General features: G+C 52.2%; 1 protein-coding gene across 1 annotated transcript; it reads right to left on the bottom strand.

Moving 5' to 3' along the window:
- Positions 1-404: 404 nt before the first annotated feature.
- Positions 405-2,576, bottom strand: GUCA2B (guanylate cyclase activator 2B (uroguanylin)). The gene is made up of 3 exons (XM_008583110.1): positions 2,490-2,576; positions 1,204-1,390; positions 405-466 (listed from the first exon to the last, which is right to left on the bottom strand). The coding sequence occupies exons 1-3, from the start codon at positions 2,574-2,576 to the stop codon at positions 405-407; spliced, it is 336 nt and encodes a 111-aa protein (XP_008581332.1).
- Between the last annotated feature and the right edge of the window lie 11,804 nt (positions 2,577-14,380).

The raw sequence follows: 14,380 nt of genomic DNA on the forward strand, positions 1-14,380 counted from the left end.
TGGTCTTGGGTGCATCATTCCCGTCCTAAGCCTTGGCTCCCTATATACAAAATGGGCTTTAATGAATCAACTCTTCAGATGTTGCAAACTGCAGAGAAATTCCCGCCTGGTGTCTTCAGTCCAGCCTTCATCTTCAACCCTCCCAGCTTCCCAAGAAGCTCCATCCCTGGCTGTTGGGGATGAAAAAATGGACAGCTGGACTCTGTGTGTGGGTGGAGAATCTTTATTCAGGAGCAGGGCTACCTCTCCGGCCAAACTCTCCTCCAACTGCCTGTCCAATCACTTTGCACCGGATCCAGCTGCTTGGCCACCTGAGCGTGGATGGGGGTAGGGGGCTGAAAAGGCAGTGGGCTGGGTGGGGGCACTAAGGTGTCCAGGGTGGGTCCAGGACACCCGGGGCCATCTCAGAGGCAGCCGGTACAGGCGATGTTCACACACAGCTCACAGTTGTCGTTAGCGATGGTCTCTGGGCAGGGGAGAAAACTGGTCAGCTGAACCCGAACCCTCATGCCTGCGGTTCCAGGGCAGCTGCTGGCCGGGCAGCAGAGAAGGCTGCTCAGGAGTGGACCCAGCAGCCTCACAGGGGAGGAGCACGAAATGTCAGAGTGGAGAGAGAGGCTTGGGTTCAAGTCCCAGGTGCACTCCTTCATAGCAGAGCCTGGGCAAGTCACTCAGGCTCTCTGTGCCTGGATTTTCTTGTTTGCTAAATAGACAGCATCCACCCGACAGGGCTGCTGTGAGGAGAGATGCAGGCAAAGGTGGGGACACAGGGCCCAGCACATAGTAGGTGCTTAGTAAGCGCTAGCTAGGTGCTGTGCTCTCCTGCCCCGCTCTGCTTCTTCCTTCAGATTTTGGCTTAGCTGTCACCTCCTCTTGGAAGCCTCTCAGACCCCTTATTCCTCCCCAGTGTGACCTTCTCCCCTGTGTTCCCATGAGGTCGCTGTCTGCTTGTGGGTCTGTTCCTCGTGCTCCTTCCCTCCCGTCCATGGAGGCTTTGAGGGACTTGTTGGGGCTCAGGGTGTTCCGGACATGTATGACTTGCAGTGCCCAAACCCGGGAAGTCCTGGGGAGGACAGGGGCTGAGTTGCTGGAATCTCTCTGACCTCAGCCACTGGGTGCTTAACAGAAACAACACGTGGTGGAAGAGCTGGGGGTGGGGAGACGGCGAGGGGCAGGAAGCTCTGCGGGGATCGGGCCACTTACTCAAGGCCTTGAAGATGCTGGCAGCATTCTGGGAGGTGCAGACAGGCTGGAGGTCGGCGGGCAGGGCTGGGTCACTGCACACAGAGGGCTGGAGGCTCTGGGCCTGCAGGCGGGGGCTGGGAACCTGCTGTCCCTCCAGGTCATTCAGCTTCTTCACTGAGTCCAGCTGGACCTGGAAGCCTTGGTACTGGAGGAGGGGAGAGGATGGCGGGAATCAAGACTTGGGCCAGGAGCAGGCACTGCCATGAGCCCCAGGGTTCCTCGCACCCCTCGGATCCTCTGGACCCTTCTCTGTTCTCATGGAAAGCCAAGGCCACACTGGCAAGAGCAGCCTTGGGGGTGGGAGATAATGTCTGATCTGCTCCCACCCCAACATGTCACAGGCCATCAGGAGCTGGCAGAGGAGTTGAAGCAAGGCAGTGGCTCAAGGTAGGGACGTTAGAGACAGGCTGGCCCTGGTTCAAATCCCAGCTCGGCCCCTCTCCAAGCCTCGACTCTCTCAGCTGACATTCCTCCAGGGCCTGGTACCAGGACACACGTGCTAACGGGGTGCTCTCCCCTGAACTGACATGGAAAAGTGATGGCAAACCCAAGCTGGCCGGGCTCAAGGCCAGGGCTGCAGGGGAGGCTGCCATTCCTGCACCCCTCCCCAGGCCCCCTTCATTCTTTCCAGGGAAACCCTGCCCAGAGCCAGGGATGTGACACCCAGGGCCAGACACTTCTCTGCTGTGCTCAGGGAGTCCAGCAGCATCCAGCCACACTCCTACCAGCCTCACAGACACCCTGGGAGGACACCTGACCCCTTGCTGTCCTCTCTCAGGGACTTGGCATATGCTGTGTGCTCTGCCCGGAACCATCTACCCATCCTCTGTGCCCAGCAACCACCTGCTCATCCAGCAATGTCAGCTCAAGGGTCACCTGCCAGGAAAATCTCTCTGGTGCCAATCTCCCCTCCACCCATGTAAGGGTGAATATAGAAAGCTGTGAGAGCATGAAAAGGGGTCTCCCTCCCCTTCTGTACTCCTCCAGGGCAGGGTCCATGTCTTGTTCCACACTCTGAACTCTGAGACCAGTACTGACCTTGGAGGAGAGCTGTGCCGAATAAACAGCAGCTTGTTATCATCGTCACCATCAACACTGCCATCGGCATTCCAGCTGTCTTGGTCCCGGGGCTGTGATAGGCCATATGCTCCCCCGTACCCCTGAATTCTCAGTGCACCCTCTCCAGCCAAGCCTCCCACTATGGGGACTTTCAGGCAGAGGGCGGGCTGGCTGGAGGGACTTACCTGAATGTGGACTGACTGTGCACTCTGCAGCAGCAGGACGACCACAGCCACCCCCAACAGGAGCCCTGACATGGTCCTGCTGCCCATCTCGCTCCCTCTGTGTCCTGCTGCCATCCACCTGGCTCCCACCTGCGTCCCCTGCTAGCAGCTCCTTATAGGCCAGGCTCCTGAGCCCTGGTCATTTATTAACTGGCCAGCTGGGGTGGGGCTGACAGCTGGTTGACTCTCTGACAAGCCCAGAGCTGGTGCGCAGGAAGGGGGCGGGGGATGGCGAGGAGGGCATGCAGCCCGGAGCACACGGACTTGTATGAGCCATGGAGCGCGTATGTCAGGTGCCTGCTGCATGCGGGGGTCTGTGCCAGGGCCTCGGGCCCCACTGCTTTCCATTCGCTCTCAAGACACCTACGTGAGTAGAATGATAGACCATTTTACGGACAGGGAAAGCGAGGATGAAGAGAGACTCCAGCCAGGTGTCTCTGCCCAGGCCAGCCCATGGTGCTTTCTCTGGGTGAAGGATGCAGACAGACCGGCTGGCCCAGGGCAGGGTGGGCAGACAAGGCTGATCTCAGGGTTCTCCAGCCCCCACATCCCCAAGACCCACTCCCTCCCAGCCCACTCTCCCCCACCTCACCCCCCCAGTTGTATTTAAGGACCGTCCTTTTGGCCAGTCCTTGCCCAGGCCTTCAGCTGCCTCTGCCTGCCATCTCCCACCCATGCCTGGGCCCCCTTGGGCCATGGCTGACCTGTCTTACCTGCCTATGCCTTTCAGAAGCCGATGGCCGATGCTGGGTTAGCATGGAGAAAAGAGTGTGGCCTTGGAGACACCTGGGTTCAAATCCTAGTCCCGCTGCAGCTGTGTGGTCTTGCACAAATGACATCGACTCTGACTGAGCCTTAGTTTTCTCTTCCACCAAATGGGCATAATAGAGCCTACCGCATAAGGCTGCTGTGAGGGTGGAGGGGCCCCAGCCCCCCAGCTAGCCCTTATCTCCTGGATGACATATCTCCAGCAGGCCCCTTGAGCTCACAGCTGCCTTGTAGGCGGTGTATACTCACCACCTCAGTGGTTGAAGGTTGGGTCACAGAGAAGAGGGCAAAGTCTATAAGGGCAATATATCATCGCTGCCAGATCAGGCAGCTGTAAACAGCACCGTGTCCGGGCCCAGTTCTGCCAGGCACTGCCTATGGCACGTGGTCTGCACCCCATGCATAATGTTGAATTGAAGCCCTGACGGTGTATCTTGGTGTTTAAGGTGCCACTTCAACTTGGGGTCTAAAATCTGATGTCATTGTGCTCCCTCACACCGACCCTACTGGCACATGCCTAATCCCATCTCAGGTTTTTGCCGATACATTTCATCTGCCTGAAATGCCCATCTTCTTTCTTATCTTGGATTGAAATAGAAGAAAAGCTCAAGTGAACTTTGGAGTTTCCTGTGTCTTGCTTTGAATCCAGACTTCAGACTCTGCTCTTTAGAGTGTAAAGACATTAGTGGACTCATATGATTTCTCATCTGTAAAATGAGAATGATCATGAGATAACAGTGGCTTTCATTTCTTGAACAGCGTGCACAACACTGTTTTATGTGCACAGTCCCATCTAATTCTATAGCATAGGTGTCATGGTTGTCCCCACGTTACAGAAGAGTAGCCCAGGGTCCAGTGAGGCACCATGTTTGCTGTCACTGTGGGAGTAGGAGAGGCGAGCAGGTTTTCTTTTCTTTTTTTTTTTTTTTTCCCTTTTTGTCTTTTTTCGTGTCCGGCAACGGATCGCAACCCTCGGTGTCGCGCCCGCACCTTGCTCAGCCAGTGAGCGGGAGCCGGTCTGTACGTGGGATCCGAACCCTCGGCGGGAGCGCCGCCGCACTCCCAAGCGGCGCACTGTAGCAGTGTGCCACCGGGCCGGCCCGTGAGCAGGTTTTCTGTCCAGACTTCTCAGCTCTGCTCAGCCTGTGGTGTTACAGAAAAAGGAACACAGGCCTTGGGGACAAGGAGAGCTGAGTTCAAGCCCAGAGTCCAACACTGATCAGCTGTGTGGCCTTGGGCACATTCCTTAGCTTCTCTGAGCCTCCATTACTTTATCTGTAAAGTGGAGAAAATGATGAACAACCTCACAGTGTTTGCTGTGAGGAAAAACCGAACAATTCCTGTCTCAGAGGAGCCTGGGACTTGCCCTGTCCCCACTCTGCCCATTTCCCCAGCATGTGCCTGGTGGTGTCCCTGCTGCTCCTTCTCCACAGAACCCCCCCGACAAACCCCATTTCTGAAACAACAGCTGGGACAGTTCTGACATCTAATCTGTGCAGCCTGGACTTGAGGCTGCGCCCTTCTGCCCTGAGCTGAGTTGGACCAACCATACGACATTGGGCAAGTGACAGCCTCTGTGATCTCAGTTTCTCATTTGTGAACAGATGACCAGACTCCAGCATATGAAGTTGTCATGAGGCCACATGATTCCCAAATCCCTGCTCTTCCCACCAGAGCAAGCTTATCCCTTCCCCCCTTCCCCCATCAAGGGGACAAGAAGAAACCTATAGGTTTGGAAGCCCCTGTGGCCATGGTGTCCTTCCCTTCTCTACCCTCTGGCTCCTCCAGCCAGGGCCTGTCACATGTCCATCCCTCCCTGGGAAAGAGATCACTTCCCCATCTGCCTAGCACGGCCCAACGTCATTTCTCAACCTATCTCCTCCTAATCTCTTCATGAACGACCCACCATCCATCAAAACCAACCCGGCCACAGATGTAAGTCCTTACTGCCAACCCCAACCAGCTGCGTCGTTGAGATAGTATTATCAGGACACTTCCTCCTTTTTGGACGTGGAAAGTGACTGTCACTCCAGCCTGGGCTCTATCTCTGCAGGGAAGCCTCAAACGTGGATGCAGAGTGGGAGCCAGTTTGCCCATGTGTGTGTTGGACTTCGCCCCATGGCAGTCCAGAGCACATGACTCTCCTGCCCCAAACGGACCTCCCCCCAGCAGCATTTGTCACAGTTGGTCACTCCATCTTTCTTGGAATAAGTTTCTTTCTCAATTTGGCTTCTAGGACACATGCTCTCCAGATTTCCTGCCAATCTCATTGGTCCCATCTTCTCAGTTTCCTTTGTTTTTCCTTCTCTCCTTGACCTGTACATGTTAGAATGCTGCATGGTGTCCCTGGACCTCCTTCCTCTGTCTGTAATCACCCCCTTTGTGAGCTCATCCACCCTCAAGGATTTTAATGCCATCAATGCAATGCCCTGTTCCCTCCCCAGCCTGACCTCTCTCCTCGGCTCCAGACTCATTTCAGCATCTCCCGTAACAGTTGATGGTGCTTCATTTTACCAGGTGCTCCAGTCAAACATCCCTGATGCCCCTCTTTCTTTTATCTGCCAAATTCAATTAATTAGCATATCCTTTTGGCTCTAGCTTTAAAGTACTTCTAGACTTCAACCATGTCTCACCATCTCCACTGCTACCACCAAGGTCCAAGCTATCATCATGGGTCTCACAGATTATTGCAACAGCTTTGTATTAGGTAGGGATTTCCAGAGAAACAGAACCTACGGGAGACACACACACACACACACACACACACACACACACACACACACACACACACACACACAGATGATCTCTTTCTGTCTGTCATCTGCCTGTATCTATCACCTATCTAGATTTACTTTAAGGAACTAGCTCACATGATTGTTGGGGCTAGCAAGTCCCAAATCTGTAGGGCAGGCCTGCAGGCTAGAAATTCAGGTAAGAATTGACGTTGTAGTCTTGAGTCTGAAATCTACCTGTAGATTCCAGGCCCATAGGCAGGAAACTCAGATAGCGTTTCTATGTTAATTCATTCTTCAGGAAACCTCAGTCCTTGCTCTTAAGGCCTTCAACTGATTGGAGGAAGCCCATCCGTATATTATGGAGGGTAATCTGCTTTACTCAAAGTCTACTGATTATAAATGTTAATCACATCTAAAAAACATTTTCATAGCAACATCTAGACTGGCCTTTGACCAAACAACTGGGCATCATAGCCCGGCCAAGCTGACCCATAAAATTAACCATCACAGACATCCACACAGACCTCCCTCTTCAAGCCTTTCTCTATGCAGCAGCCACAGTGATCCTACTAAAATCTAACTCAGATCATACCTCTCCCCTTCTCAAACCTACTAACAGCTTCCCACTTCATTCGAAGTCACATCAAAAGGCTTCCACCTACAAGGTCCCTTTGGCACACCCTCTTCATCTTTGACCTCAATTCCAAAAACTCTGCCCTTCACTGCCTGGGTTCCAGCCACACTAACTTCCCTGATGTCCCCCAGACATGCTGAGGATGATTTCCCTCAGGGTCTTTGCTCATCTCCCACATGTTGATATGACCCCTCACTTCACCCAGGTCTCTGCTCAAATGCCACCCTCAAAGAGATCTTTCCTGATCATCCCACCTTGGAGAGCCTCCCCTGTCTCTCCTAATGCCCTTATCTTGCTTTCTTGTAGCACCTGTCACATATACAGTATACATTCCATTTCTTGCATCTTTCTCTTTACTAGAATGTAAGATCTATTAGAATAAGGAATTTGCCTGTTTTGTTTTCCCAAAACAACGCCTGACACCTAACTGGCACTCAATAAATAGTCGATGCATTGAATAAATGGATATGATTCAACTATCTATTCCACTAACCACCGGATGTTTAGCCTTGGACAGTTTCTTATTTCTCTGGGCCTAGAGTCTTCCTGGCATGTGGTGGATGTTCAGAAAATGTTTGTTATTATTTTTATAGTTGTGAAATCATTTGTGTATTGAGAAGTGGAATCCTTTTGGAGTCTAATGTGTACAGAAGCCCTTAGGTCATTCAGTAATGTAACCAACACAGTTACTCATGGCCTATTATGTGCTAAGCCCCAGCCTAGGCCCAAGAGGTGCGGCAGCTAACAAAACGGACAGAGCCACACCCACGGAGCAGTGTGGTGACTTGGACAGCGGGTGGGAACAGAGAGGGTGAGCAGGGGTTGGATTCCAGAGGTTCCTTGAAGTCAGAGCCACAGGATTTTCTGTGCACTTGGATGTAAAGCGTGAATGAAGAGATGAGTCCAGGACAACTCAGGTGTCCCAAGTCAAATGGTGCTGCTACTTACTGAGAAAGGAAACAGGAACGAGCAGGTCAGGTGAGGCTATTAAGAGTTTGGTTTCAACAAATGAAGTTTGAGGTGCCTGTTTGATGGCTGAGTAGAGATGTGAGCCACAGATATCAATGTTGTGGTCCTCAGAGCGCATCTGGCATTTGGAATCCTGAAACTGGATTGAGGGAGCGACTGGAGAAGGAAGAGGAGAGGTCCCAGGCTGAGTTCTAGGGCGCTGCAACATTTGGAGGTGAGGCACAGGAGGAGGAACCTGCCACGCAGACGAAAATGGTAAAATGAAGACTGGAGATTGTCCCTGGACTTGGCAACATGGAAGTCACTGGTGACCTTAGTAAGATCAGTTCCGAGAGTAGTGAGTGGCCTCCATGGAATGGGTTCAAGAAAGGACAGTAAGACAGAAAGTGGAGCCAGAGCTCTTAACTATACCTTTAAATCGAAGAGTAAAAAAGAGAGATGGCAAATTTAAAGAAGAATTGGCATATTGGGTCCAACATGTGAACAGATTTGATCTCGAAGACTCTGCAGTGAGAGTTGTTTAAACAAAGGTGTGGTGTATTTTCCAGCAGGCCCCCAAATGAAATTTTAGCTTTTCCCTGAAGAGATGGGTAACGTAATGAATGGTGCCATTTTTGCCATGACCACCAGGGAACTCAGGACCAAATTTTTGCCCCAGCATTAGTAACTGTACTGAATCTCATTCAATCTGTGTCTTCCCCTTTGACTCATTTTTCCAGAACCCATATTGTACTGATCTTCTGCGTGCGTGTGCACACACACACGCACACACATGCACGTGTGCACACACGCACATGTGCGCGCACATGCGAACACACCCTTGTGCACACGTGCACATACATGCACGCACACACGCGCACACGCGCACACGCACACGCGCGCATGTACACACACGTGCGCACACACGCACACACGGATGTACACACGCACACACACGCACATACACACATGCACGCACATGCACACACACACATGCACACACACGCACGCACACGCTCACATGCACACACGCACACACGCGCACGTGCACACACGCGCGCACGCATTACACACATGTACGCACACGCACACACACTCATACACATGCGCACACGCACGCACACACGCACCTGTGTCTTTCAGGGTTGGTTCTACTCTCCAGAGCCTCAGTGCCTGGGGGTTGGGTAGTCAGTATTTAACACAAACGAGTGGATCAGGGCTGCCCCCTGGTGAGAGACGGGGGACACTGCAGGAGAGAACGACTCCGTCATCCATTTCTGCCTGAGCCGCTGCCTTGAGAGCTAATGGGGTAAGCAGACGTCTATACACTCTGATTTGAGGGGAAGTAGAAAAGCGCTCCATCCCATGGCCTCGCCTGGGGGTCCCATCCACATGACAAGGATAGTCGCCGTTAGTGACGCTCCTCGGAGGTGCTGGGGGTGGGGGAATGTGTGAGGTCGTCATGGAAAAGTCCCTGCTGATGCCTGAGTCCTGCGGGTCCCACGTGGCAGATGCTGAGGTGAACAGCGAGGCTGAAACGCGGGGAGAGAAAGGAAAACGTGCAGGCACGGTGGGACCTGGCACTGAAATAGGGTCTTGGGGCAGCTCAGGGGCACTCTGGAGGTCGGGGTGGGGGCGGGGGAAGACTACGAGGAGGACGGGACACGTGGGCCTCCACGCCGGGTTTGCCCATCAGGAGGAGATGACACGTGCCTGTCCCTGGCTTCTGCCCCCACTTCTGGCTTCCTCCCCTGTGGTTGACTGGCAGGTGGAACAGGAGTGTGTGTGTGTGAGTGCGCGGGCTTGTATCTGTATATGAGCACGTGTACACACCCAACACTTGTGAGAATGTGTATACATGTGTGCTTTCTGTGTCTGTGTGTGCATCTGTATGTGTGAGAGTGTGGGTATGTGTGTGCATGAATGGGAGTACGCATGGGTGTGTGTAAGCATGCATAAGCACGTGTGAGCACGTGTGCAAGTAGTCTATGGGAGCATGTGTATGTGTGTATTTTCTGGCGCCTGGGCGTGTGTGTGCGACTGTTTGTGAGTGTGCATGTGTGAGGGTGTATGTGTGGGTGGGTGCTGGCAAGGAGGCCACACACGCTCGCCCGTCTGGTGCAGGGGAGCTGGGGGAAGCGGGCCTTAGCACAGCTGCCTTGAAGCTGTGGGATTAATGGATGCAGCCTGGAATAGAAAGTTCTCCCCTCTCAACTCCGCATCTCTTTCTCTATCAGCTGTCCGGATGCTGTGGCTTTGGAGTCGGGAAGAGCTGAGGTCCCACTATTGTGGGATTTTGGGCAAGTCCTTTGCTTGTCTGCGTGTCAGATCCTGCAGCTGTGAGATGGAAACAGCTGGCCAGCTGTGAAATGGGGTGGTGAGGAGGACGGAACGAGGGCATAGTGGTGCCTGCAAGTGTTCGCTGGGAGCCTCTGCTGCACCAGGCCCTGGTCTAAGGGCTTTGCTGGTATAAACACGTGGATTCCTTACACAGCCCTAGGTGGAACGGAACTCTCTCCCTTTTACAGAGGACAACACCAGGGCACAGAGAGGTTTACTAACTTGCCTGAGAACACACAGCGTCTGAGTGGCAGAGTTCCCGAGCTGGTGTCATAAGCGCCACACATCTGGCCTGTAAGAGCAATAGGTAGATATAAAGTTTCCTCACAGTGCAGGGCACATGTTAGATCCTCATTAGGTGTCCCCTTTTCCCCTCTGTCCTCTGAATGTGCCTTCCAGGGGTCAAAGGGAAAAACTAAAGGACAGAGTCAATCCTTTTCACTTCTCCTGCAAACACTACCCGACAGAAGGATTCCTGGATTCCAGGAATCCTGATCTCTCAAAGAACTGACACAGTTCATTCATGTAACTATGTCACCAACAACAGAGATAATAACAATGTACTGAGGGCACATAACGTGGGTGGGTGCAATTTTTCATTCAGTCAACAAACACTTATTGGGCTCCAAGCCTGTGTTGGGCACCAGGACTCGGAAATGGATAAGGCCGTCCCTTCCTGCAGGGGACCTGTGGTGGAGGAGGACAGATGAGGACAGTGCAGACGCTGCCGGGGGGAAGCCTAGGAGACGGAGGGTGCCCAGAGGAGGCACCACCCCCAGCGAGGAAGGGGGCAGCTCTTGGGCAGACCTCCTTTAGCCCCCTCCCCCACGTCCTCTGCAAGCCTCCCTTCGAGGAAGCCAGCCCAGATCACGGCCCGTTCTACTTTCTGTTTCTCAGGAATTCCTTCAGCCTGGAGCCCCCACTGTGGAACTGGGCATCTGCTGCCTTTATTGCTCCTGTTTTTGGTGCAAGGGACCCACCTCCGCAGTTAGATTGCCTCTTCTGTAGGGTATAGCCTCAGTCTTACAGTCCTCAGAGACCCCAGTGCCTCGGTGGCCCTCCCCAGGATCGGGACACACTGCATCTTTGCTGACGCTCAAGTCGGAGGGTTCTTTGTTTGCAGCACCCAGGCTGAACTGCTGAGGAAATCCTAACTGCTGAGTCAGGGGCCCCGATTTGCCAAGCAGGATTGAGTTTCATTAAGTGGGGATGAAATACATTCCCTACAGCATTCATAGGACTGATGTCCAAGGCGCAGCTGCCATTTATGTTTTAAAATTTGCAGTTGGGGATCATTGTGAAACTTGATTGCTCTGTCTTGGGGACTTCTTAAAGTCCAACTCCACAATAAAGCCAATCAGACTCAACCATCAAATGTCAAATAGGAGCTAATGAACCATTCACAGGCTTGGGAGAGAAATCAGGCAATCTCTTATTTCAGGATTATCCCTTCCAAATATTGAATCTGAACTGTAAGCAGAATTTTCTATAATTGCGTCCCCCTCCTCACGGGGGTGGGGGGTCATTGGCATTCACTTCATGTCTCGCTTTCTGCAGAGAGGCTTTGCAAGCACACCCGCCGCTCTCCAGAGGCACACACTCCTGGGGCATCGTTCTGAGAGGCAGGCAGGGCAGAGGCTGTTGGGGTTCCCCCGCCCTGTAGGGAGCCCGCTAAGCCTTGCTGTTGGCTGAGCCAAGTGTTTGCCTGTTCTCCTGTCTATGGGAGGTGGGAGAGGGGACTCTACAGAGGGAGAGGGAGATCCCCTCACATAAGTCCCACCAGGTACTTGGGTGTGGCCTCAGGAGGGTAGGTGGAGCCCAGGAACAATGCAGTGTGTCCAGCCTCTATCTCTCTCCCTGTACGTCAGAATCTGCAGAGACTAGCATCTTTGCAGCAGCCCCATAGATTGATGCCTGAGCACGTGTGCTGTTCCCTGATGCCCCTTTGACGTGTTTGGCTAGTGGCTCAGGTTGTAATGGAGGGTTGGCCATCACTTCTGCCTGGGGCAATGCTGTGGTGCAGAAAGTTTTTACTCTGATCCTTGTTCCCATAGGAATTTAGGGTAACACAGTCATGGGCCACTCTCTGAGGCTGAGATGGCTGGTTGTCCATCCGAGATCACTCCTCCCTTCCATACTGAACAGTCGTGGCTGGAAAGCAGCTGTCTGGGCAGGGACGTCGGGTATGCTTGGTCATATGACTGGTTTTCATTAGTGGAAGATAAGAGGGAGTGGCGCGTGCCACCTTTAGAGGCAGTGTGCCTCCTTCATACTTATTTTCCCTTCTTACTGATCGGTTCCAGATGATGACAAGGCTCTTTGGGATGGTAGAGTCACAAGATAGGGATCATGGTAGGTAGAGTGCATTAAATCATTCTGCTTCTCGCCCTTTCCTATATTTACTTTCACGTGAACTGGGAGTTCTTCCCACAAAGGTGGAGTATCCTGGCCAAAGCAATGGAGGGCATCTTCCCATTGCAATAAAATGACGCACAAGAGACGGTGTGTCTGTTCCAAGCCTAAGTCTCAAGAACTCACGCATGTTTCTTTCAGTTTGTTTGCACCTCTGCCATCTCCATAGGAACATTCCTGACCTGCTGGAGAACGAAAAATGCATGGATAGACCCAAGTCACCCCAGTTGTGCATCCAAGGCCAGCCCGTACCGTGAGGTCTGCAGAGCTGCCCAGCTGAGCCCTCGCTGACCCCACATGCCTGAGCAACACACGCTCATTGTTGCATGCCACTGAAGCTCTGTGGTTCGTTACACAGCATTGGGATGACAGATAACTGATACAGCAGTCTACAAACTAGGAATGAATCTTTGCCTTGGACTGCTGTGTAAGTGAGAGAGATATTTCCACTGTGATTGGATGGCTGTTCATTTTGGAGTTGATTTGTAATAGCAGTTTAAATGCCTCACTCCTTCTATGGCTCTTTCATTGCTTCGAGATGAAGGGCTCAGAAATATCTGGCCCCTAAATGCCATCCAGCTCCATCCAGCATGTCTCCCCACTTTTTTTCTACACAACAGTTGCATTGAATTTCTCACAAGTCCTTGAATGCACCAGGAAGTCTCCAAAGTCATGATTTTATGCTTTTTCCTCTGCCTACCATGCCATCCACCCACATGGCATATCTAAGTCTCCACTGAAATGTCCCTCCTTCCAGCAAGATTACCCTAATTCCTAGAGGAGACTAGTCCCCTCCTATGATGGTCCCATGTCCCTGTGCACTTCCTCGTGGCATTAGGTGCCTTTGAGATTTCCAGCCCAGGTTTGCCCTCTCTGCCGTGAGGGCAGGGACCTGCCTGGTGTGTGCATGGCTGTGTCCCTACCATCGAGCACACAACCTGGCACACTGTACGAGCTCCATGAGTGTTTCTTGGATAAACGGGCTGGTGCAGGTGACATTTTCTAGAGTAGGGTTGCTCGGCTTTTTCAACAGAGCACCTCTGAGCATGTGAGGGCCTGTTAGGTCCTGCTGGTCCTCCAAGTGCATTGTCAAGTTGCACGTTCATCTCTCTCTTGTTCTTCCTCTGAGCTCAAGCTCGTGAGTGGCCGTTAGTGTGATGGTGCGGACTTTGAAGCCTGTCTGCCTGGGTTCAAGCCCTGGCTCTACTTCCTGCCCACTGTGACACCTTGGAGGAGGTTCCGAATGCCCCTCTGCCTTGGTTTCCTCATCTATAAAATGGGGATTATGAGGGTATCCATCTCACGGGGTTACTCTGAGGAATAAATAAATTGATACATGTAAAGCAGATAGACAAACCTCCCACAGAGTAAAGCCTGTAAGAGCATAAGCTATCATTATTCAAGGTCAGCGACTACATTTTATTCCTTTTTGTATGCCCCAAATGCCTAACCCAGTGCTGGTAGAAAGAATGTGCTCGACAGATGCTTTATTATTTATTTATATTTTATCTTCTTTTTACAGCATGGAAATATATATATATATAATTATGCCTATTATGCCAGGAATTTACAGGCAGCCCTGGCTCCAGTCCACTGGCTCTCACAAAGTGCACTTCCGTTGAACCCTGGCACCTTTCTCTCTGGCTTTTTTCTTTTTCTGATCATTTTTCTTCACACGTTTCCGGAAACAGCCTCAGCTTTTAGAGCATTTAATATGTTCACTATGCACATTAGTCCTCTTGGCAGGCATCTTGCCCCTGTTTGTTTACATCCATACCAATAGCATGCTGGGCAACACTGGGGATGCCCGAGTTTGCCATGGACACACCAGTGGGCATTCCTTATTGAATAGTGTCCATTCCCCTGGTGTCTACAACAGCACCTTTCTTCCAAATTCATATATATGTGGCCAAAGGAACCAGTCCATGTTTTTTTAAAAAGGTCTGGAGAACATACAGCAGGTGCCTCTGATCTTTCCCTCTGCGCTCTGTAGCGGGTCTGCAATTCCACACCAG

The sequence above is a fragment of the Galeopterus variegatus genome, unplaced genomic scaffold (assembly GCF_000696425.1).
Source record: "Galeopterus variegatus unplaced genomic scaffold, G_variegatus-3.0.2 Scaffold2833, whole genome shotgun sequence".
In the NCBI taxonomy this organism is placed as follows: domain Eukaryota; kingdom Metazoa; phylum Chordata; class Mammalia; order Dermoptera; family Cynocephalidae; genus Galeopterus; species Galeopterus variegatus.